This window comes from Camelina sativa, chromosome 13 (genome assembly GCF_030686135.1).
Source record: "Camelina sativa cultivar CO46 ecotype springtype chromosome 13, ASM3068613v1".
Taxonomy (NCBI): Eukaryota; Viridiplantae; Streptophyta; class Magnoliopsida; order Brassicales; family Brassicaceae; genus Camelina; species Camelina sativa.
In genome coordinates this window covers 25068560-25094171 of record NC_141892.1, presented here as the reverse complement: position 1 = coordinate 25094171, position 25612 = coordinate 25068560, and the positions used below count along the sequence as shown (strand labels likewise).

Sequence of the window (25612 nt, the reverse complement as noted above, 5' to 3'; positions counted from 1 at the left end):
AATTGTCCAAATTAAAAGTTCCTAAGCTAGTATAGTAACAATATAATAAATGATTACATAATTTCATCTGAGAAATATAGATGGAGCTCTTATACTAGATTTACCCAGTTTATTCTTTGCAGAATAGTCTACTGTACACACAAATTACATGTTAGCTATATTTACACAAATTCTAAAGACAAGCCTGTTGGTTATTGTCAAATCGACGCGTTTTTGTCTCGCTTTGTTGTTTCTCCATTGGGCAACAACATCTAATCTGCAAATCAGATGGAGAAGAATCACATGTGAGGTAAGAGATTCAACAAAGGAAAACTTTTCTTTGAGGTCTTACATTTTGACTTTGATCTACCTCCTAGGTGCTTCCGTCCTAATTCTACATGGCACTTCTGACTCTAAACTATTAAGCTTTTTTGAGTGAAGCTTTTAATATCTCATCTGGCACTGTCCATGAAAGCAAATGTCCAGCTGAATCACCGCTCAGTAATTGCTTCAGGTCGATCGTGAGATGCAGAGCTGTGACCGGTTTCTTATGAAATTTCAACTCCTTGTGTAGAAGCAACTTGTATTCTGGCACCTGATCCCCCAAATGTATCCCTACTGTTCTGTTGCTAGCAGTTTTGTTCTCGGCACTCACCAGATCAGTACAATGTACCATCTGCCACACTTTAAGTGCCCCGCTTTGATGACCAGTCACGTACCAGGTTGTTTCCAGCCAGTCAGAAAACGTTGAGCCTGTTACTGATACTATCAAATCTGATGGTAATTGTGATGTGTTAACCACAGAAAGGCAATCGCCATTGATGCTCCAAACCGCAAGTAAACTTCCAGCAGTAGTTATGATTTCTCCTGTAAGGTCATTTATGTAGATTGCTGAAATGGGAACCGGAAAATTCGGAAGCTGCCTAACAAAACTTAAAGAACTGAGATCCCATATGATAACTGTACAGTCATCTGAACCGCTTGCAATCATCATGTAAGGTTGGCTTACACGTAGACAAGTGACCTTGGCTGTGTGTGCACAAAGGGATTTCTCTAACCGTAAACGCCGTGAACCACGCAAGCCATCTTTGTTGACTCTCCACACAGAGACCAGACCATCGTCTGCTCCAGTGATCACACTGCGCCCGTCATGACTAACACCAGCACACTGGATCTGGTTTCCTTCATGGAGATTTTCATGGGTAGATAAGAGCTTGTCCTGATCATAGCTCATAAATCTCAAACTCATGTCTGGGAAACCCCATCTTATGTATTTCTTATAGCCTCTGGGTTTCAGGAAACAGTTAGAACCGGCAACAAGCAACTTCTCATTGAAAGTGATGATTTGGTTTATAGATGATGAGAATTTGCGTATTTCGCGAGGAACAAGATGCATTGAGTGTTTCAGAGGATGCGGTGGGAATTTTCTGTCTGTCCTTCTTTTAACATGAGGTTTCTGGAATAGTTGTTTTGGCGTTTGTCCAAAATGATTAATCTGTGCTAGTATGGATGCCTTCAAGGTAGGATCTGTAACTGCATCCACATCCACATTCCCCTCATAGGTGTAATGATAGAAAACATTTACAGATTTTTCTGCAGCCTGAAGATAAACAACCTCATGATTCGGTAAATTAGGAAGCAACATCTCTACGATATTTCTCTGTTGACTACCAAAAGGAGAACAGGTAATGTACCTTTCCTCTCTGTTTGTGCCCAAATATGAGATCTATCCAATGATGCAGATTCTCTGAAACATAATCAGACTCCAGAGCGTCTCTGTGCTTGCAGATGAATTCACGAACACTTCCTCTAGCCCAAGGAGGTAAAGATACATTACTCACCTGTAATTATACAAAGAACTTGGCTTATGAAATGGAAACAGAGAAGTAAACGGTACATTCAAGCACCATTAGAGCAGCTAAATCTACCTTTTCCCCTGACTGTTTTTCACCCAAATCAAGGTAAAATCTATTTTCTAAGAACTCAGGCATGTAGAAAAATTCAGGAATTAGTTCTTTCACATCTGATGTATTTCCTTTTCCAGCTGCACTTAGCCAAGTTTCTTTAATACTATTAAAAAGTCGATCAGCATGATCAAATTGACCACCCTGCAGCTTCTGGTTTTCAGCACTGAATGGTGGTAGGCGAATAAGGTAAAACAAAACAATGCCAGCACTTGAATAGTGAGACCCGTAATGAAAATTTGGAACCTCTGGATCATCCCAGCTCTCATATCTGAAATGAAAAAGGGAAAAGGAAAGCATGAGAAGCAATCATTGGATATGATGCGACATTAAGAAGGAAAAACTTCATGGTAAAGAACACACTACATATAGTTCAAAATGCAACATCATAAACCTTTTTCTAAATTCTTCTTCTCCTTCAGGCGTCTGGCAACCCATTGGTTTGTCAAGCTTGCGAAAATTCTTTGGATCTGACAAGTCAAGACTCTCGCTATCATAATCCGCTAAAATCCACGGAAACACTGGATACTGTGTGAGATCACTGTATCCACGCCCTGCTAAGGTGTTGAGATGCATTAAGTATTGAAAATTGCTGATCTCCCCATTTTGCCATCTTTTCGTGAATGACTTTGCCATCAATTTGAAAAGACGGCTACCCTCTTTACTTTCCTGTTTTGCAGACCCTGAAATGGTTGTATCGAGCCTGAAAAGAAAAAGAAATAAACAGAATAAACAACAACCTCGTAGATTTAGAAAAGGCCTCATGAAGACTAAGCTATATAGTGCTCAGCTTTTGAGCTTAACTTGACATTTTTATTCATGACGAGAGAAAATGCTGAGAGCACCAAATTTTAAAGCGAAAAAATAATGAGATGAAAAGCAACAAGATGCCATACATGCTGTTCCTTGGAAGATTCATGGCAAGGAGATTTCTGAAGACTTCTTCCCTCTCTTTCTTGTGGAACACAAGGAGATCATTACATCCATCCATGCTAAATATCTCAACAGCAACTGGACGCAGCTCGTAATCACGCTTTAAAATCTCATGAAAACTATCTAGCTTCCACATACGCCGAGGATGTGGCAAGTTACCAGTCACACGCACTTTTTCCTTTCCCCAAGCCCCACCACCATATGCCCATGCTCGTCCCCCTACAGCGTCAGTTTTCATTGTTGTACTCCATAATGTGCTAGACTTCGACTGTGATTCCAAGCTTCCGGTGAATTGTTTCGTCACACCTAGAGCCTGATCAATAATGGATAGCTCGTCTTCCCATTCCTTCTCACAGATACATCCCTGATCATCAATGTAAAAATTCTCTATCACATATAGGCAGAGTTCCCCTATTAAGAAGATCCCATCATGTTTGTCCAAACCAACAACTCTCTCACAGTTATATTGGAACCTAATCTTTTCAAGATGTTCCAGATAAGGTCTGATCAAATACTCACCATCATCATTCAGTTCCTTCTCTGATTCTTCCTCTAGAGCTCTGATTTCATCCATACCAGAAGATGACTTTATTGGAGATCCAGTCTCAGATTTTGCACCTGTGTTGACGCTTATTGGAACAGATGCTGTACTACAAGATTGGCCACCAAAAGAAAGAGCATTCTGAAGAATCGCCTCATTTGTACTACTAGCTCTATCATTATTCCATCCATTTCTAGCAGATGAAAAATCCTTAAGGTCATCAGTTTCTTCGAAATATGACTCGCTGTAAAGTTCACTTAGCAGGAAAGCTTGCTCCGAATCCATATCAGAAATAACTAGGCCATCTTCATTTTTGGATTTGAGTAGCTCAATTTCTCCAAGTTCCAACTTCCCTTCTAGTAAATTATGGATGCTATCAATTTTCAGTTTACATCGTTCAAGCTTTTTCCGCATTCTGTAAGGACCTTCAATAGGACAGAGTTGCCATTTATCTTCAAATCCCTGGGAAAGACGCAACGGAAATATACCACGTTCGTGTACCAGCTGCTGGAGATGAGTTTGCCACACACTCTCGGCATAAAGTATCGAACCATATTTATTTTGCCGGACAACTCTAAGCTCAGCGGACATTGCATCACGCACTATTTCAAGTGCATATCTTCGCTCACTTACCTGCTCCCAGTGTTTCTCGTCTAACTTCGACGCATCTCGTGATTTTCTCCCCATCTCTCTAGTGCGGCGACCATTCATGCCTTTCATTCTAACATCAGGAAATTTTTCTGAGCCAGCTATGTACTGTTTCCACATAACTGCAGCACCCTGCTCGAGTACTTTATTTGTAATTTGTTCGGAGCTCTCAAGCCACTTACAGAATTCTGGAAGATTTTCAGTCAGTATTCTATCAAAACCCCTGTGTAATACATCAACTTTTTTTCCTCGGTGTGGTTTTTTGATAAGCAAATCTTGAAAAGCAGATTTCCGGTGAACCAGCAAATATCTGACAATATTAGATGCCATGTTTTGCACATTCTTTCTCTGGTCATGGAGTAGAGATATTAAATTCACACACAAACAGCAATTCACATCTCTATCAAGATTGCTTGGGCAAAATATAATATTCTTGTTTGCAACCAGCAGTTGAAGAACTGTTGAGATATCAACTTCAGATTCCTCGACGCTTAGATTTGAAGATTGACTCTTATTAGATTCAACAAGAAATCCCAGACGTGAAAGTAGGTCCTCCTCTCCAATGATTGTCAAGAACGATGGAAGAAAACAATAAAGTATTGCTCGATTTGTATTCTTCAGGACTGAGTGCACATAAGCATCGAGTTGCCTGGTTGCTCTTCCTATCGATAACAGACCCTTCCCTGAAGAAGTGGCTTCTTCGACCCTACCATCTTTGTTAGCCAATTGCAGGATTGATAACAAGAACTCAAGGGTTTTAAGGACTCCAGTTGGTTGAGGAAAAGCTCCCATATAGACACGATCCACAATCATCCAGCAAAATGCATCCAAGTTTGTAGACCATTTTCTTTTGTCCAGTGTTTTCTTATCCTCTTCATCATCACGCACTAGACGCCTTTCAAGATAGTTCATGACTCTGCTAAGGCATAAGCCTTGAAATACTATAACACATTCAGGATCCACATATAAAGGAACCATTTCTAAAATGCTTTCCAAAGCCTGTACTGCTTTGATCTGCTCAGTCGTTAAGTCAGCACATACCTCTGCCATGAAATCTAGCATGGCACTTGCTCCAGCAGAACACGTCCCACCACCATACCCAGACTCATCAGTTTCGAGGAGAATTTTTGGGCTAATGGTAAATATTGTATGGGCAGCAGATGAACCTTGTGAACCTGACTTGTGATCTGAAGATGCAGCAAATTCACTAACTGAGATATGCGACGGGCGAGGAGAAGAACTTGTAGAACTTTTGAATTCATTATAGTTAGAGCTTAGCGAGGATACAGCCTGAGATGGTGATGGAGTGAATGGAACGTCAAGACTTGATTTTTCAGAGAAAAGGGGAGACTCTAAAATCGAGAAAGATTCAGAAGTATGGGACTCTGTTGGCTGAACTTCACTTGAACTACCTTTGCGATCTAAAGATTCCATTTCGCTGGAGGCTGATACAGGGCCAGCATGATCACCATCTTGTTTCTTAACATATTCACGACCTTGAAATGATTTCATTGGATCCCTTGGTGGTGTTGTAAGAATGTTTTCCATCTTATCAATACCCACATAATCTGAAGGTAAAGGCATGACTTCAGAGCTCACACTGGCCTGCTCTTGAGGAAAGCTTCCAGCACTGATGGAGATTTTTGTGGACTCGTCCCGGTGAGGAAATCTAGAGAAAGTGCTTTTTGCGCTGCTATCATCCCAACAACTTATATTCTGCTCTTCTCCTTTCACTGAGAGCTGTTTGGCTATCTTCACAGCATGAGAAGCCCTGCAACACGACCCAGCTTTTGGTCAAAATTTGCAAAACATCTTGCAGGTCTTGTCTAGGACCTTTTGACATGCAGGACTAAAAGATTAGGAAAGAAAAATATTGTCTCTATGCCATGAGACTATATAAGGGACGGAGAATAATAATTTGATTCCTAAATAACAAATGCATGTACACATCTATGTTCAGTACGTGATACGGAAAAACATACATTAATGCAAAAGGCATGTGATGCAAACCTGACGCAGGAAAAGTAAAGATCAGCGCAATTTTGGAGAAATTCGGCACATCTGCAAGCAGCTGAAAATTGAGGGCACATCTTCGCAAGATCAACCATGAAACGGATAATAGATGTCGCAGTAGCAGGAGCTGAAGCTTCACTGCCCATCAACCGTGCCGCATATGTTTTATGCATTAAAGCTTCCCCTTGAAGGTCTCCAGTCATATCCGCATTGCCCTCAACAAGCTCATCTACAAGGCTATCCCTCACCTGTGAAAGGTTTCCAGAGTGGTGGGCAAGCATTGATTGCATGCTCAATCTGTCAAAAGTGGATTTAGCCATAGCAACCACTGAATCCAACAGATCTACAAACTTCAACTCCACATGGCTTCCATCACCCGGCATTAGTTCATGAAAGTCTAACATCCGTACCTCTGGTAGTCTTGGAAAAACAGGTTTTCCAAAAATCAAGCAGAACAAAATGTAATATATGTCTGGAGAATCATAGAAGCTTTGAAGTACCCGTGCCAGACCCTGATAGCCTCCACTTGAAAAAAAAATAAGAGAAAAGCTTAGGGAAGAAGTGAGACAAACACCGAGAAGGGTCATGATCCATCTCATACTACTAGGATGCACAACTTCATCAAGAAAGTACGTTAGTAATTTTGATGAGACTATCTTATGCCACCGCTCCAGCAGTTCTTCTGCTTTTATGGTTACCTGGAGATCAATAAGCATTTCCAGAAGCAAATTTCTCACAATTACATGCTTTCCCATTGACTCGCGCATGGATGAGTTCTGTGATTTTATTTCAGGTGGATTAAATGTCATAATCAAAAACCTAACCACACTTTCAAGCTCCGAAGTAAGGAAACCATCTTGTAAGATGCATCCAAGAAAAATAACTAACTTTTCTAGGACAAGAATTTCCACATCCCCTCGTTGAAGTGTCACTAACAAATGTTCCACCAGATTGATTTGACGCAGAATTGTAAGATTGTGACTCCTGTACCAAAGCATTGAGACGAGGTTCTCCAAAAAATCAAGTAAGGCAATCTGGATGGAAACAGGGGCTGTCACCCAGAGGGTCCAATCCAGGAGGACATGTTCCACCATATCTGCATTGGATAAGACAATGCAGTTTGAAGTTTCAACAGGACTATCTCCCAATTCAAGCTCAGATAAATGACTAAAAGAATCTTTGGGCCCAGAAAAATCATCCAGATATCCATGAGATCCAACTGAAGAAGGTTCAGATTGAAAATTTGACAGACTAAGATCCTCATAGTTGTTTTCAGGTGTAATCTCCGTAGGTGACATGCAAATAGTACTTTGTCCACTCTCCAACTTCTTTGGCTCTGAAAAGAAAGCTTCACATGCAGAAATTTGGAACAATATCTCCAAACATTTCATGTCAAATAGCGCCATCTTGGGACGCAAAAACAGAGCTAGTAAATGGTAGCCCTTGTATGTTTCCATATCCTTTACATTCTGAGAATTCTGATGAAGCACACATGCAAGCAGTGAAAGAGACATATATACCATATCTCTAGATTCGGAAGCCTCAACAAGTGCAAGTACAACAGCCATTCCTCCCACAGAGCGTATAGTATCCCCGATCACATTTTGTCTGCAGATACTCGCATTTCCCACTAGGCGCCCGAAACGCGGAATTCCTATATCATTGAGAAACGTCCAATGAAATAAAATTGAAAATAAAATGGAAAATACGAAATTATATGGGATCATTGATTACCTCCAATAAGGGAAGCAGCAGCGGACAACGGGTCAACCAGGTTGAGAAGGGAAAAACTTCCAGTCGTGGGCATGAACTCTAAGCATGTTCCATCAAATGCAAAAATGAGTTTCTTACCAGGTAACTGAATTGAAAGATTCTCTAACCTCTTGAGATCCCATACAATCCCACTACCATCTGCCTTAGAATCGCATTGTCTATTACTGTCGTCAAATTTTTGGATACTAGACAATGATGACATGTCAGTATCTAAAAAGTCAAGGATAGCCATGCTGCCTCCACCACAAGCCTGATTAGGGACGAAACATAAGAGATATGCATCCTGAAATAGACCTTTATACCCTCTACCAAGAATGTACAAGAAACCAATGCAGCCTGATGTGAGCACCTCCTCAAAAAGATAACATGAACGTATTTTCCATGCCAAATTGCTAACCCTGGCACAAGTAGCTGGAGTTCCAATTATTACTTGCAAAGACTTTCCAACAGGTGAAGGAGAATACCCCAGTTTACCCATGTGCCTAAGTTTTCCATCAATATAAACATAAGCAACGCTAGTCTGGAAGAGTCCAGCAAGCGCATTTGGCTTACTATGGACAACAACAAGGTGATGCCACTTGCCCATCTCAGTTTCTAATCCAGAAAATGACAAAGAATTTGAATTGCTAGTGGCAAGTGTCATAATACCATCCTCTTGAAAATATAGTTCTGCATAGGATTGACTTTCATCACTTATTTCACTAACAGAAAATATCCGGAAAACATTTTGTTCACTTTGTTGCCCACTCAAACTGTGTGTCTTTGATGAACCACCAGCTTTATAGACTTCTGATTCTTTTCCTTGGGTTGTCAAAAAATTAATATACTGAAACCAACAAACAAATGAATAACCAGCAGCAGGAGGCCAAGATCTTTCTCCCAGGGACACCTGAACAGAAGCATGCCCAGTTTTGCTCATGTCCATTTCAACAAAAGGGGCCAGGGAAACATCTTCCAAACTTGTGTCTTCCATGAGAATTAGTTTTTCCATCATACCAACTAGTGAGTGACCCGAATGCATAGCCCTCATTTGCATAACATATCTACACAGCAGTTTGAGCTCGGATGGAGACAATCTGCACCAGAATAAGACTATACTATGAGTAAGATCAGCCAGCCATTTAAACGTAGTCACCCTAAGACTATGTATTAGATTTTTTAGCTATGGTCAACTACCTGTACGCCCCAAGAACTTCAACAATCTTCAAAGCATGAGAAAGGAATGGAGATGAACCCGGAAGAAAAGGTTGGATAATCTCCAGCAGGAGTTCTACGCAACCTGCTCCATTATAATTCCATTAAGAGAGGAAGGCGACAAGAGTGAAGAAGAGAAAAAACAACAAAGATAAGATTTAAACGTTAACTTTGCCAATAATAATGACCCCAAGGGGAATCCTCGGACAGACAAAGTTCTTACCAGCTGACGTGAGGTTTTCCAGGTTGAATGGGCTGGCACGTGCAAGCCTTTCTAGAAGATTCAGAAATTCCAGCTGCATTTTTGGAGTAAAAAGCAGCAGTGAACGGATCAGAACTCTGACAGCACCTGCATTATAGATCCTCTGCCTGTCAGGATTAAATTGGCCAGATGGAGTTTTTACAAGAAAGCTTGCTTTTTCACTTTCTACCGTCTCAGCTGAGGCCACAGATTCTGATGTCAAAAACGGTGGAAGCACAACTTCAAGTGCAAGTTCTAAAAACAGTTGTATCACCTGTGTTTCCAGATCAGCACACAGAAAACCAGACTCCACCACAAGATCATAGAATATCTGAGATGTAATGACATTGTGCAGTTTCATCCTATTGATAGAATTCTCACAGGCTGCAGTTGTCATGAGGCGCAATAGATATCTGAACAATATGATGAAAACCATCACAAGAGACTCATCCCTAAACTCTTCTTCCCCTTGGAACGTATGAAGGGTGGTCAATAGAAGAGAAAAACCAGTGGCTTCACCAAATACTCTTTGAGCAGAGCCATTAACCCCAAGAATACGCCACAGAGCACCCATGGTATCACATCTGGCTTCATAGTGAAGCTTGCACTGCTGCCCAGAGATTCCAGTGACCATTCCACTCTTCAACACATCGATAACAGCTTCTAACTCTTCATGATGGACCTGGTTGGATGGTAAGATAAGAGTTACCCTTTACAAAAAAAAAAGGATTTCTGATGCCTATGCAACAGAACCTCTATAGTGGCAGCATAATCTAAAGAATAAAAACCCTTGCCAAGGTAATAGAATTTGATTTTTTTATCAGAGAAACAAGAAGACACACTGTAATATATCAATAATCGAGATGCATATTCTTTGAATGTAGACTTACCTGTTCAATGTCTTCTGTGATTAAACATGACAAAATCCTCAAAACACCGGTACGATGTTCATCAGAGATTAAGAATGAAAGAATGACAGTCACACCGTTGGCAGAACGAAAAGCTGCCTGATTAGCTTCAGATTTATTTAGTAAAGAGATCATACAATCCCAGCCAGCAGTTATAGTGCTGTCAACTTGAAAGATATGGAACTTTCCTGAACCAGATTCAATCCGCTTTGGTGATGAAATGATGGCATCCTTACTATCTAGGTGTTGTTTGAAGCTAGGTGAGCTAGGGACCCGATCAAAATGATTAGAAACGCCACTATGCTGATCTGGACCCATGAGAAGTTTGCACTGCTTCAGATCATCTTGTAAGACTTCCAAAACACCAACTTCACCTAGGACTTTCTTGTACTGTAGATCGAAAGATGTGAGCTTTACAAAGAAAGAAAGTATGGTATACTTCAACTCGGAATTGATTGGCTGTTGCAACAAGAAACAAAGTGACAATAGTTCTTGCTCTGGAACACAATTTACAATTGTGACAGCATATTCAAGAATTTTGAGGATTAACTCTTGCAGTGAGGAAGGAAAACCACCCATGTTCAGCACCAAAAGTGGAACAGTCCTTAATTCTTGGCACATTCTATAGTTTTCCATATGGCTCGTGAATATCTTGAACATTCGGTTTAACACTTCAACCTGAAGATCCTTGTTCTCTGCTTTCAGAAAGATGTCTTGCAACATTTGGACAGCTTCAAGGTCTTTAACTTTACCATTTCCATGATCCTCATCATACAGATTGTTAGCAGTGGGCTTTGTGTGAGAAAATAGTGAAGTACTTGCTCCAGGTGACTCAATGGGACCAGTCTGAGCCAAGGTGACAAGAACATCAAGCAATCTGGACAGTGAAGGGGAGAAATTTTGTGAAGCCCTGTCATCATTTTGACTACTATTCAATGAAAGAGGTGGCTGATTTTCAGAGTCATCGGAACCGCTATTTTTGTGTGGAGATGAATGATTGAATGCAAAAACCATATCTTTCGGCATAGAAGACAAAATCAGGGCAAACTGTACAAGGAAATGGTAACCATGTGCATTTCGTATGTCCTCTTTGAGCCTAACCCCACCAGTTTCTATACATTAGTCAAATTTGATAAAGATTAGCAACCATAATCAGAGTAGTTAACAAATCCAAACCTAAGAAGATCACTGCCGAATATCTCTACTCTCCACTACATTTTTTCATGGCAATTGACATATTTTGAGTTCTTTTGTATTTTTCTAAGCCAAATTACCAGGTCTGTATGATAGTTCCACACATTCAAGTAACAAATCCACAATGCCCATTGTATAAGATGAGTCCCCACAATCCGGATCAAAATCTTTCACAGCCACTAGGAGAACCTTTATCTGCAGAAGAACTCAGCAAAACATAGTTCAGAAAAAAGTTAAAACAGAGCGAGCAGTCATACCTTGTGCCAGAAAAACTCAATTAAAAAAGCACCTTCATATCTAGCAGTAACAAATTGTAGGTTCATATTTCTTTCACACTAAACAGAAACCAGATAGTTGTTCTTAGTTGCAAGATCTATCAGAGGCAGTTTTTTAGTGATCTAGCTTCTTAACAAAGATCTTAAGTTCACAAACCAAGGACAAGTATTCAAACAAACTCCTTCATTTAAGAAAACGAATATTGTCAAATGCTTTGAAGATTACTATAAGCATCACAAAGAAAACCTTTTAAACACCAGATTGCGGCTATTTAGCAATGCTAAAGTTGTGAAAAGAAGAGTATATATGCACAAAACCAATAGTTATCATTAGCTTTTGGCTCATACTCTTCTAGTAAAATTAACCTAAGTCTCCTGATAACCAAATTCTTAATCACGGGAGACCTCGGATAGTTTGACATAAGCATGAAATACACGAGAATGAATATTCCACAGTGAGGCTATCTACAGAATCTAATGGCATACCAGATGGTGTTTACGTATGTAGCTTGCCGTGCTACCATTGTCATTGACAAGAAGAAGCCCAAGAATCTGACAGTGACAAGAAAGGATTCACAAATGGAACTGTAAGCATCCTAACATTCACATAAGTTTAAGTTTCAAAACACATTGCTCATTGCTCGATTTGTAAAAGAACAGGTGAGCAACAAATTACCTGCATTGCATGTCTGTGAAGCTGTATGTTATGTAATGAAACTAGGCCTTCTTTATATTGAGAAAGAGCCACGAGAGAACCATTGTAAACCATTTTGAAAAGCAGCTCAAAAGAGTCATCTTCAATCAAACTCTGTGCAGCAGAAGGATGGCTTGCCAATGCTTTCATGATATGGACAACATTCCCCACCATCTGCAAATAAATGGAGACGCATTAAAGTCTCAATCGATAAGGCATTGCAGAGTGTACACTTGGCCAGCATGAAACACATTGTAGAAAATTATGTTATACATGACTCTGACTAGAACCATTAAACAGAACCTAAAGTGTCTATCTTGGAGAGTACTACATCTGCCATCTTTACCTTTTCTTCAGCATTAACAGTTTTTTCACCTTCACTATATGTCAGAAGCGCATTGAGAATGTGTATTAGACAACACAATATCCCAGAATCCAATAGAGATTGTTTGTCGAAAGGCTGAAAGAAAACACATAAAAGGTTGAGTATATATATAAACCAACACATTTTTTATTATATAAGCCATCAAAGAGCCGGCACCCTGAAAAATTTCTACTGCCTCCAAAGGTGAGCGTAACTACCAGTTAGCTATCAGATATTCAATCTCAATAACAAGTTTTGGTAATTATTTAAACGCATAGCTGAGTAAGGGAAAAACTAAAAGGCACGTAAAGGTCAAAAGTACCCCAGATGCAAGGACTTCAACAGCAGTTAAAAGGTTTGCACCATGACTTGAACCCTCCTGCAGGAAAAAAACAAAACAAAATCATGGTTTACAGAGAAAGAATGTAACATGTCCTGATTCACTGTAATCAGAAGGAAAGGCAAACCTTGGTGACTTCAGAAAAAAACTTTAGTACTTTCTCAACATCCAATGATCTTGTCTTGCTGCTAATCTTTAACATTTCAACATCTGTCACAAATGCTCTCCCAATGACGAAAGAGAATATATGTGTTTCTACTAAACTGCAATTGAAATAAAATTCCCAATATGGTTGATATTCTCATATCTGATATCTGAGAAGGGAAAGAGAGTACAGAAGACCCTCTAATGAAGAAAAATGTTCAAGATAGGAAATGTAAGATCCCTTTATACAAGCTTAAATCATGTGGAGACTCTGAGACATTCCTAGTTGATATGCAAATTGTATCTTGAAAAAGAATCAAAACAGTGGGATATGATTCCATACAAATAGAAGAAGAGAGATTTAGAAATGGCTTACATGGTAACTAGCTGATCTACATTAGCATGCTGCTTCACTAGTCTACAAAACGTATTCACACTCAGATTCAGGGCGGCTTCTTTCTCCTGATGTGACATATATAAAGGATTAGCAGTAGTGATTTCCAGTTTTTCTTTTCTTTTATGTGAACACAATAAGTGATTGACTGATAGTACATAACGTAAAGGTAACATCTATGAACAAATAATAACAGCACGCATTGAGTGTGAAGTTATCACACACGAACCTGTTCAGAGCTTGATGAACGAAACTCTTCCCAGTATCTCGTGAAGTCCAGTTCCAGCTTACGTTTGTCTCGGCTTTTCAAGGCGTAAAGAGGAGAACCATTGGTTACTTACGCCAACATATGATGAGTGAAATTGCACAAAATGAATTGCCTTGAGAAAACTAATTAACTACCTACTTGGGAAGATCGCGAAATCATACCACCCACATGTCTGATTCAGTCTATCTACTTCACCATATCTCTTCTCTGCTACACTAAAACCGAATCCTAAACCTAGCAATTGCTATCCCCTACATACGACTACAAAATCTTGGGAGAAAAAAAAAAAAGTAAAGGCACCACAGAGGAGTACCTTGTAGGAGATAATGAACTGAAGTCATGCTGAGCAGAGACAGCGTTAATAGAGGACGGGGAAGCTGATGAAGACGGTGGAGTAGGGGGGTCACTGACGACGTCTTCGACGTTTAACTCGGCGGTCGTTTCAGCTACTCCAACCTTATCCTTGAAGTCCTGAAGCAATGTTCTCCATTTCATAGTTCCACAGTTTCGATTCAAGACACATTCATCCGATTACCACTTCTCCTGACCCATATCCGAGTCGGTTATCAGAAATCAACCCGTCTCTTCCGATTTTCTCGATTTAAACCAATAAACGAAACGGAATCAATGAATGCGAACAACTCAGACATCAAAAGAAACTCTGTAAGCTGGTGTGCACAGAGGATTAGGGTTTGTTTGGTAAGCAAGAACAAAAATCAGAGATCCAAATCTGCGATTAGCGATTCAACACCCCCCACAACAACAACAGTTTTCAAATTTTGCTTCATCCTCTGAGGAAACACAGATTCTGATAAGGAGAACGCGAAGGTTCGAGATTAACGGAGACCAAAACAAAGGGGAAAATCAATTGAAAGGTCGATTAACGAAATTAAAAATGAATATATCTTCGTTTTGTGATGTGGTCATCATCGTTCGTCGTTGTCTTCGTTTCTCCGCGCCTTGTTTCTCGGCTTCAAAACGAAAAGTCTCAAGTCATCATCTCACTTTCTCTCCCTCACTCACGCGAATTTTTCTTTTATTTATTAATTTCCCCTAAATATAGGTTATTTACTTTAAACGCAAATTTAATTAAGCTCATAATTAAATTGTTTATCTTATAGCCCCTGTAATGTTTCTATTTCGCATTCTTACCCCGTTATTCTTTAAAACGATCATTTAGGCCCATAAAGAAGATTACGGTTTTCACGATCATGATTCATAAAACATCCCCAAACCTTTTTATTCTAGAGGACACTTTTATGAAGACTATAATGTTGACTATTTTCTATTGCCTTATATATTCGTGCAATATTATTGGACGTAGATGTAGAAACTGGGTTTCACACAATGAATCTGTTTGAAAGGGGAAACAAATTCAGTAAAGCTATTTCTCTAAGAATTCGAATCAAAACTAGTTAGCAAAAGGGAATTGAAATCTCTTGAGGAAGAAGTTAGGGTTTTCACTCAAGAACAAGTAAAAGTAGAAGAATTGTATTAATTCCTGGATCCTTTACAAGAAAGGGGATTTCCCTTATTTATATGTTTCTCTAGATTACAGAATATAGCTAATTTCTTAATGGATCAAACCAAGATTAGGAAAGCTTCTTCTTCCTTGTTAGGTCGGCCGCCGGGCGATCTAGGTAGTCGGGATCACTGAAGCGGTTGAGTGACTTCGTTGGATTTCTTGCTTATATGCCCGTTTAGCTGTCCCAAAAGAGGGGGTTCCTCGGTTTAGTTGATGTGCAGAGTTACTCAGTTTACCTTCGGTTTAGATCGGTATGTCGTGGGTGCTAAATCTCGCACCAACAATTAGTCCCCCCCAGTTCGGTAGATTCGATTATCCATTCAAGTTTCCGAAATATAGGGAAAAAATATTCGATCTAAACTTTAGGAAAACTGAATTCCGAACATGCGAACTGATGTGAGCGCGGGTCGCGATCGTTTACGGAGTTGCTCGGGAAGGATCTAGAAAAGTTCAGAACGCAAAGACAAAATAGACCACGTCATTAGGTTGGACGTGGGAACCACGTCATTGGCTTCAAAACCCGGCGTTGTGCGTCAGGACTCGTCACCTCGTTAAAACCTTCTCTGGTAAACCTCATAGGAAAAACCCGAAGTAAGGAAAAAGTGTACGAGTCATGATCCTAACGTCTTTGGCACCCTCGTCCTTGGGTAAGGACGAAGGTCGTACGGTCGGACTCACCGATGGTTGCCTTGGCTGAGTCGATCTCTCGGTTTTCTTGGACGAATGCTTGGACGAAGTAGTTGATCTTGTGTCTTAAATTCCTGGATGAGCTCTTGATCCGAGTTGTACCGCGGGTGATATGAGTGTCCGAGAGGTGTCTGGGTCCGGCTCAAGCGTTCATGGATGCGTGTCAGATCCCCTGCTCACATAACGCACTGTTGCAGTTGTTGATCCAAGTTGAGACGTGTCGTAAATCATAATGACTTTTTGTAAGTTGGTTGCTCTCTTCATTGCTGACCGGCTAGCTCGCAATTCTAGACTGGAATCTCAGAGGTCGGAAGAGGAAGTTCAATCTTCACGGGCCATTAGGTTTGCGATCTCCAAACTGAATGAAGATTCAGATCGGGATGATAAAGAAAATAGATGACCTCAAGGTGTCATTGTCGAAGATATTACACTTTCGGGCAATGATGTCAGTTCGGATCCCCGATAATTATTGTATTCGGAACTTTACAAGCTGCAAGACGTCTCTCGGCTTACATCAAGTAATCCTACGTTTAGTGATAATTTGGAGATAGCTTTGGGCTCTGTAGGCGGGTGGTTTTGTCCCAAGCAGTGTGTGCTTTTGCGGGGGGCGAGATATTGGGCTCGGCTTATCCCCTTTTCATATAGTTCGGAGATGGATTGCGAAAATAAAACTCTGGGTTCGGCTTATATTACTGTCTGAACTAGAGGTCGGGTGCGAAACAAAAACTCTGGGTTTGGCTTATTCCATTTCATCTAGTTTGGAGACAGAATGCGAAAACTGGGTTCGGCTTATGTTTCCATCCAAACTAGAGCTCAAGTGCGAAACAAAAACTCTGGGTTCGGCTTATCTCTCGATTAAGAGTTTGAGGTGCGAAAAGAAACTCTGGGTTCGGCTTATTCCTCGATTAAAAGTTTGAGGGGAGCGAGATATTGGGCTCGGCTTATTCCTCGATTAAAAGTTTGAGGGGAGCGAGATACTGGGCTCGGCTTATTCCCCTTTTGCGGTTTGACGCGAGTCGAGCATCTGGCCATGATGTCAAAAGATTTTGTATGACTCACAAAGATTCAAACAGAACTGAAGCTATTTGATGATGAACTAAAATTGAAGCTGTCTGCAGACGAGCTGAAACTGAACTTATCTGAAGACAAACTGAAACTGAATTATCTGAATACGAACTAAATCTTAAGTTGTCTGATGACGAACTGAAAATGAAGCTGTCTGAAGACAAACTAAAACTGAAGCTATCTGAAGACGAACTGAATCTAAGTTATCTGAAGATGAAGTTGTGAAGATGAACCAAAGTTGAAGCCATCTGAAGACGGACTGAAACTGAGGTGTCTGAGGACAACTTGAAACTGAGGCGTCAGAAGTTGACCTGAAAGTGAGGTGTGTGAGGATGACCTAACACTAAGGTGTCTGAGAACGACCTGACACTGAGGAGTTGTATGAAGACGAACTGAGAAGTTGTCCAAAGACGAACTGAGGAGCTGTCCGAAGGACGAACTAAGAAGTTGTCCAAAGACGAACTGAAAAGTTTTCCAAGGACAAACTGAACATATCCGTTTAAAAGGATGTTCGTTCTTGATTTGCAAGTGTGGAGCCCGGCTTTTAGCACTAATGAGTTCGAAGTCTGAACTGAGTTTTTTAAAAATAATATGTGCGAGGCAAAGCTCGGCTTCTTTTTTTTTACGAGGCGTGGCTCGGTTGCGAGACGAGACTCGGCTTTTGATTTTTTAAAAAAAATAAGGATGCTTGCTTCACAATGATTAGATATGCCATCATGCTGAAGAGATCTCTTACACTAGCGATTCATGCAATATTAGAGTTCAAATCTATCGTGGAATAAATAATCAAGAATGCTAGGAATGTGATAAAGAGGATAGCAAATCAAATGCATATGATCAAGTGATAATGATTTTCTAGTTCATGTGTTTTGATGATTCTATATGGCATGAGGATATCTAGCGCGACCTGATTTGAGTAAATTAACATATATGGATGTATAGAAAACTTATCTCGATGAATGTGTCAGACAGAATGTGTCTGCTTCAGAAACACGGTGAGATCTTTTGGTAGGAATAGCCGATTGACATGAAATTGGTCCTCTTAGAAAGATGAGCGTCCGGGCTTCAATTTGATATGTAGATCGTCGTCTGGTTCTTTATAGAATGACTGGAAATTGCTTTCAAAGTCGGTTCTCTTGACAGGTCGGCTCTATGGTTTAGAGTTTTAATAGATTATCTCAAATTTAGATAAATCGATGAAAAATTTCTGAAGACAGCTCGGATGGAGACGAGGTAGATCTCGTTAAAAAGACAAGCCTCGGGGCTTCAGATCGATATGCAGTACGGCGTCTGGTTCTTCTTATAACGCCAGAAAATCGCCTTCAACGTTTGATCTTATCAGCGATTTAGGGATTTGACAGATCGCACCAGTTGAGGAAAATCTATGATAAGTTTCTTGAAACAACTCGGATTGAGGCGAGGTTGGTCTCGTTAGAACCATAAGCCTCGGGGCTTCAGATGGATATGTAGTACGACACCTGTTTCTTTGTAGATCGATGGGAAACGTTGCTAAAAGTCGGTTTGCTTTTGCAAGTCGGTTTTGCGATGTAGAGTTCTGACACACTACACCAATTGAGGCAAATCGGTGATAAATTTCTTGAGGTAGATCGAGTTGAGACGAATTCGGTCTTGGAAGAGAGATGAGACTCAGGGCTTCAAACTGATATGCAGATCGACTACAGAAGACTCTATATGGATCGCTGGGAATATGGTCTGATGTAAGCCGATCTGACAATTGCGGACAGGCTGCATCTGATCAAGATAACTGGTCATAAGTTGAGATATAGAGCACTGATTGAGGTGTGGTCGATCTTGTTAGAAAGCTAAGCCTCGAAGCTTCAAGTGTATATATATACAGATTCTCGTTTCTTTTTAGATTGGTGGCAAACTTCTCTCCAAGTTGTGATGGCGAGCTGATAGTTAGGATTTCGAACAGGATGCATCAGTCAAAAGTAGGGTGATAACTTTCGGTAGGCACTTCGGACTGAGTTGAGATCGGCTTTTCTGGAAAGATAAACCTCTGAGCTTCAGAATGATATGTATACCGGCTCTAGGTTCCATCTAGATCGGTGGAAACTGCTCTCCAAGTCGGGATGACGAGCTGACAGCTATAGTTTCGAACAGGATGTGTCTGTTCCGGAAATAGAGTAATATCTTCCGGTAGACAGGTCCGATCAACATGAAACCGAATTATATGGAAAGCTTATTTTCAGGCAAATCCAGTTCGGCGGAGTCGGTTGGTAAATTGTCCCCAAGGTTGACTGGTCGGGAGCCGATAGATCTATAGAACATGCGGTAGTGAGAAGGCAGTATCTCTCTAAAGAAAACTCCGATTGAAACGAAATTGAGTTCTATGGAAAGCTTATTTTCAGGTAAATCCATAGATAGGTTATTCAAGATTAATTAAATCCAAGTTCTAGAGTTTTCTCTAGAAATATCAAGATCTCCACCTCCTTAAAAAATATCTAGAAGTTCTAGAAAAATGTATCACCTCCTTAAACATAAAAAATCTAGATATTTAATTAGAATTATCTAGATAATTATAGTATTATAATTTAGATATTTGGATAGAATAATCTAGATTAAGGATTAAAATATTCTAGATATTTTGTAATATGGAGGCTATAAATACCTCCTTCTACTCTCATTTGTAACCAAAATGTTGTGAAGTTGTTCCAAGTTAAAATCAAAGTAATAAAAACTTTATTTCTAAACTACTCTCTCAAATACTCAAAACACTTTCTCCATCACTTCTAAAAGAATTTACTTCCAACAAAGTGGTATCAGAGCTTGAAGATCCTAAAGATGGCAAGTAATGGTGTTCCCTTCCAAGTCCCAGTGCTCACAAAGAACAACTATGACAACTGGAGTTTATGAATGATTGCTATCCTAGGAGCACATGACGTGTGGGAGATAGTCGAGAAAGGTTACATTGAACCAGAGAATGAAGGTAGTCTCTCTCAAACCCAAAAGGATAGTTTGAGAGACTCAAGAAAGAGAGACAAGAAGGCTCTTTGTCTAATCTATCAAGGATTAGATGAAGACACATTTGAGAAGGTCGTTGGAGCTATGTCGGCCAAAGAAGCATGGGAGAAGCTTCGAACATCTTACAAGGGTGTTGATCAAGTCAAGAAGGTGCGTCTTCAAACTCTAAGAGGAGAATTTGAAGCTTTACAAATGAAGGAAGGTGAACTCGTTTCAGATTATTTTTCAAGAGTTTTGGTGGTTACTAATAATCTCAAAAGAAATGGTGAGAAGCTAGATGATGTGAGAATTATGGAGAAAGTTCTTAGATCATTAGACTCAAAATTTGAGCATATCGTTACCTTTATTGAAGAGACAAAAGATTTGGAGGCCATGACAATGGAGCAACTTCTTGGGTCATTACAAGCTTATGAAGAAAAGAAGAAGAATGCCGAACAAGTACAAAAAATGCAAATTAATAACATTAAAGAAGAAATTGGGCAAAGTTATCAAAGAAGAGGTGGTGGTCAAGTACGAGGACGAGGTTGAGGCCGTGGATATGGAAATGGACGTGGTTGGAGGCCATATGAAGACAACACAAGTCAAAGAGGAGAAAGCTCATCAAGATGTCGTGGGAGAGGAAGCTCAAATTCAAGGTACAATAAATCAAGTGTAAAATGCTACAATTGTGGAAAGTTTGGACATTACGCTTCCGAATGTAAAGCTCCTAGTAACAAAAGAGTCGAGGAGAAGGCCAACTACGTTGAAGAAAAAATTCAAGAATTAGACATGTTATTAATGGCTAATTACAAGAAGGATGAACGAGAAGAAAATAATAAATGGTACCTCGACAGTGGTGCAAGCAATCACATGTGCGGGAGAAGAAATATGTTCGTAGAGCTTGATGAGTCAGTGAAAGGAAACGTCGCTTTAGGAGATGAATCGAAGATGGAGGTACAAGGAAAAGGAAACATTTTCATTCGATTGAAGAATGGAGATCATCAATTTATTTCCAACGTTTACTATATTCCAACCATGAAGACAAACATTTTGAGTCTTGGGCAACTCTTAGAGAAAGGTTATGATATTCGATTAAAAGATAATAACCTTTCTATAAGAGACCAAACAAGTAATCTCATTACTATAGTGTCGATGTCTAAAAATAGAATGTTTGTTCTTAACATTCAAAAAAGACATCGCACAATGTCTCAAGATGTGCTACAAAGAGGAGTCTTGGCTTTGGCATCTTCGATACGGACATCTAAATTTTGGAGGTTTGGAGTTACTTTATAAGAAAGAAATGGTGAGGGGGCTACCTTGGATCAATCATCCAAATCAGGTGTGTGAAGGATGTCTACTTGGAAAACAATTCAAAATGAGTTTTCCAAAGGAGTCAAGCACAAGAGCTCAAAAGCCACTGGAGTTAATACACACAGATGTGTGCGGTCCAATAAAGCCAAAATCACTTGGTAAAAGTAACTATTTCCTTCTCTTTATTGATGATTTTTCAAGAAAAACATGGGTGTATTTCTTGAAAGAAAAATCCGAGGTGTTCAAGAACTTTAAAAAATTTAAAGCCCATGTTGAGAAGGAAAGTGGTCTTGTGATGAAAGCTATGAGATCTGACCATGGAGGAGAGTTCACATCCAAGGAGTTTCATAAGTATTGTGAAGATAATAGCATTCGAAGACAACTAACGGTGCCTAGATCTCCTCAACAAAATGGAGTAGCAGAAAAGAAGAATAGAACAATTCTTGAGATGGCGAGGAGCATGCTTAAGAGTAAAAGACTACCGAAGGAGATATGGGCGGAAGTTGTCGCATGTGCGGTGTATTTATTAAACCGATCTCCAACAAGAAGTGTCTTCGGTAAGACACCACAAGAAGCTTGGAGCGGAAGAAAGCCCGGTGTTTCTCATTTAAGAGTCTTTGGAAGCATAGATCATGCTCATGTACCAGATGAGAAGCGGAGCAAACTAGATGACAAAAGTGAGAAGTACATCTTCATTGGTTATGACAACAACTCGAAAGGCTACAAGCTTTACAATCCCGATACAAGGAAGACTATTATAATTCGAAATGTCGTGTTCGACGAAGAAGGAGAATGGGAATGGAAGTCAAATGATGAAGATTATAACTTATTTCCACACTTTGAAGAAGATGACCCAAAGCCACCAAGAGAAGAGCCTACTACACCACCAACTTCACCAACGAGTTCTCAAGGAGAAGAAAGTTCTAGCGAAAGGACTCCACGCTTTAGAAGTCTACAAGAGCTTTACGAGGTAACCGAGAATCAAGACAACCTTACCTTATTTTGTTTATTTGCGGAGTGCGAGCCCTTGAACTTCCAAGAAGCTATTGAAAAAAAGACTTGGAGAAATGCCATGGATGAAGAGATAAAGGCTATACAAAAAAATGATACATGGGAGTTAGCTTCACTTCTAAATGGACACAATGCGATCGATGTGAAGTGGGTGTACAAAGCAAAGAAAAATTTGAAAGGGGAAGTTGAAAGATACAAGGCAAGATTGGTGGCTAAAGGATATAGCCAAAGACCTGGAGTCGACTATGATGAAGTTTTTGCTCATGTTGCTCGTCTTGAAACTGTTCGACTAATTATTTCATTGGCGGCTCAAAACAAGTGGAATATACATCAAGTCAGCCTTCTTAAATGGAGACCTTGAAGAAGAAGTTTACATTGAGCAACCTCAAGGCTACATAGTTAAAGGAGAAGAAGACAAAGTTTTGAGGTTAAAGAAGGCACTTTATGGGTTAAAACAAGTCCCGAGAGCTTGGAATACACGGATCGACAAGTATTTTAACGAGAAAGACTTCATCAAGTGTCCATATGAGCATGCACTTTATATCAAAATTCAAAATGGCGATATATTGATTGTGTGCTTGTATGTAGATGACTTGATATTCATGGGTAACAATCCAAGCATGTTCGACAAATTCAAGAATGAGATGACGAAGGAGTTCGAGATGAGAGATATTGGATTGATGTCTTACTACCTCGGAATCGAAGTAAGACAAGAAGAAAATGGAATTTTTATTACTCAAGAAGGATATGCTAAGGAGGTACTTAAAAAGTTTAAGATGGAAGACTCAAACCCGGTGAGCACACCAATGGAATGTGGAATCAAGTTATCAAAAATCGAGGAAGGAGAAGGAGTGGATCCAACACTATTTAAGAGCTTAGTTGGAAGCTTATGATACTTAACATGCACAAGACCTGATATCTTATATGCGGTTGGAGTTGTTAGTCGCTACATGGAACATCCAACAACAACTCATTTTAAGGCGGCAAAGAGGATTCTTCGCTATATCAAAGGTACCATGAACTTTGGTTTGCACTATTCTATTTCAAATGATTATAAGCTTGTTGGATATAGCGATAGCGATTGGAATGGAGACGTAGATGATCGAAAAAGCACAAGTGGTTTTCTGTTCTACATTGGAGATACGGCTTTCACGTGGATGTCGAAGAAGCAACCAATTGTCACGCTTTCCACTTGTGAAGCGGAGTATGTGGCGGCTACTTCATGTGTGTGCCATGCTATTTGGTTAAGAAATCTTCTTAAGGAGTTAAACTTGCCACAAGAAGAGCCAACAAAGATCTTTGTGGATAACAAGTCAGAAATAGCTTTGGCAAAGAACCCAGTCTTCCATGATCGAAGTAAGCACATTGACACACGCTATCATTACATTAGAGAGTGTGTTAACAAGAAGGATGTGCAATTGGAGTATGTGAAGACAAATGATCAAGTAGCCGATATTTTCACCAAGCCTCTCAAACGTGAAGACTTTATCAAGATGAGGAGCTTACTTGGAGCGGCAAAATCAAGTTTAAGAGGGGGTGTTGAGAGTTAAACTTGATTTTAAATCAAGATTAATTAAATCCAAGTTCTAGAGTTTTCTCTAGAAATGTCAAGATCTCCACCTCCTTAAAAGAATATCTAGAAGTTCTAGAAAAATGTATCACCTCCTTAAACATAAAAAAATCTAGATATTTAATTAGAATTATCTAGATAATTATAGTATTATAATCTAGATATTTGGATAGAATAATCTAGATTAAGGATTAAAATATTATAGATATTTTGTAATATGGAGGCTATAAATACCTCCTCCTACTCTCATTTGTAACCAAGATGTTGTGAAGTTGTTCCAAGTTAAAATCAAAGTAATAAAAGCTTTATTTCTAAGTTACTCTCTCAAATACTCAAAACACTTTCTCCATCACTTCTAAAAGAATTTACTTCCAACATGAAATCTCTTGAGGAAGAAGTTAGGGTTTTCGCTCAAGAACAAGTAAAAGTAGAAAAAATGTATTAATTCCTGGATCCTTTACAAGAAAAGGGATGTCCCTTATTTATATGTTTCTCTAGATTACAGAATATAGCTAATTTCCTAATGGATCAAACCAAGATTAGGAAAGTTTCTTCTTCCTTGTTAGGTCGGCCGCCGGGCGATCTAGGTAGTCGGGATCATTGAGGCGGTTGAGTGACTTCGTTGGGCTTCTTGCTTATAGGCCCGTTTAGCTGTCCCAAAAGAGGGAATTCCTCGATTTAGTTGATGTGCATAATTACTCGGTTTACTTTCGGTTTAAATCGGTATGTCGTGGGTGCTAAATCTCGCACTAACAGTAGAAAAATGCGAATATGTCCTCAAGTCTCTTATTAAACATATCATGCTGCCATATCGAATTTCTACGGATATCATTTATCCATCTAACTAAGTGCAACGTGTTACAAAAGAACCTCCGATAATATCATAAAAATATCTTCATCCTATCACCTAAACGATTTAATGAGAGAGGCTATATATATATATATAAATTTCGTGATCAAATCAATGTCAATTCAAAATGATCATAATAGCTAGTATTGCAAATGATTTGCAAAGTCACTCCTGTCTATATATATCAGTCAACCCAAAGAATACTATATATAGAGAGTATTTTACATGTGTCTGGAATCTGAATGTAAGCCCAAAGTAAAGAAAAAGGGAGTTGTATCCATTTATATCTTTATATCAACCTACAATTAATCCCCCCCCCCCCCCCCCCCCCACCCCCAAAAAAAAAAAAAAAAAAAGCAAAAAGAAGTTGTATAGGATGTGCCGGCGGGACTAAAAACATAAAAGGAAACCATATTGATCCCGTGAACAATGTTCTTTTGATTTTTATCTTTTTAGTGGTCGCATGTTCTTTGTTTTTGTTTGGGTTTAAAGTGTTGGCATGTTCGTTCATGCGTGTCCTCATCAACAGGCTCTTTGACCTTACGTTTTCTTTAATCTTTTTCTACTTTATATTATTCATTGTAGTTTTCTATATCTTTTTTATTTGATTCCTCCTCACCCTCCTTTTTTAAGATGCATGTTTCTAGCTAGTGTAATTCCTTTTGATTTGATTATGTCCTTAATGTATAATCAATAAGACAAATCATTTCAGCTGGTAATCGTTTTTATAAAACAGGCATGCACTAAACTTTTTAGTGGTTT

General features: G+C 39.5%; 1 protein-coding gene across 3 annotated transcripts; it reads right to left on the bottom strand.

Annotated features, from left to right (window-relative positions):
• Positions 1-2: 2 nt before the first annotated feature.
• On the bottom strand, positions 3-14890 carry LOC104737497 (BEACH domain-containing protein A2-like). Of its 3 annotated transcripts, XR_015577892.1 has the most exons (20): positions 14181-14890; positions 13829-13901; positions 13582-13667; positions 13189-13324; positions 13044-13100; positions 12704-12817; positions 12340-12531; positions 12150-12215; positions 11469-11583; positions 10177-11306; positions 9269-9968; positions 9028-9130; positions 7813-8927; positions 6076-7732; positions 2840-5836; positions 2338-2646; positions 1908-2214; positions 1674-1820; positions 332-1579; positions 3-256 (listed from the first exon to the last, which is right to left on the bottom strand). XR_015577892.1 is itself a non-coding variant. In XM_087481152.1 (19 exons), the coding sequence occupies exons 1-19, from the start codon at positions 14360-14362 to the stop codon at positions 401-403; spliced, it is 10665 nt and encodes a 3554-aa protein (XP_087337278.1). In that variant the 5' UTR covers positions 14363-14890; the 3' UTR covers positions 3-400. The 3 variants fall into 3 exon arrangements, 2 of the variants coding, with proteins under 2 accessions (XP_087337278.1, XP_087337279.1); XM_087481152.1 differs by having other exon boundaries at positions 3-1579; XM_087481153.1 differs by lacking the exon at positions 14181-14890 and having other exon boundaries at positions 3-1579; positions 13189-13271; positions 13829-13875.
• Positions 14891-25612: the final 10722 nt, after the last annotated feature.

Bases quoted from the DNA above. Each gene is read 5' to 3' on its own strand.
- LOC104737497 (XM_087481152.1), bottom strand. From the start codon at position 14,362: ATGAAATGGAGAACATTGCTTCAGGACTTCAAGGATAAGGTTGGAGTA. The intron at 12,532-12,703 runs GTAAAGATGGCA...ATTTATTTGCAG, and splicing joins CTGTTAATGCTGAAGAAAAG to ATGGTGGGGAATGTTGTCCA. The intron at 2,215-2,337 runs GTTTATGATGTT...TTTTCATTTCAG, and splicing joins GAAGAAGAATTTAGAAAAAG to ATATGAGAGCTGGGATGATC.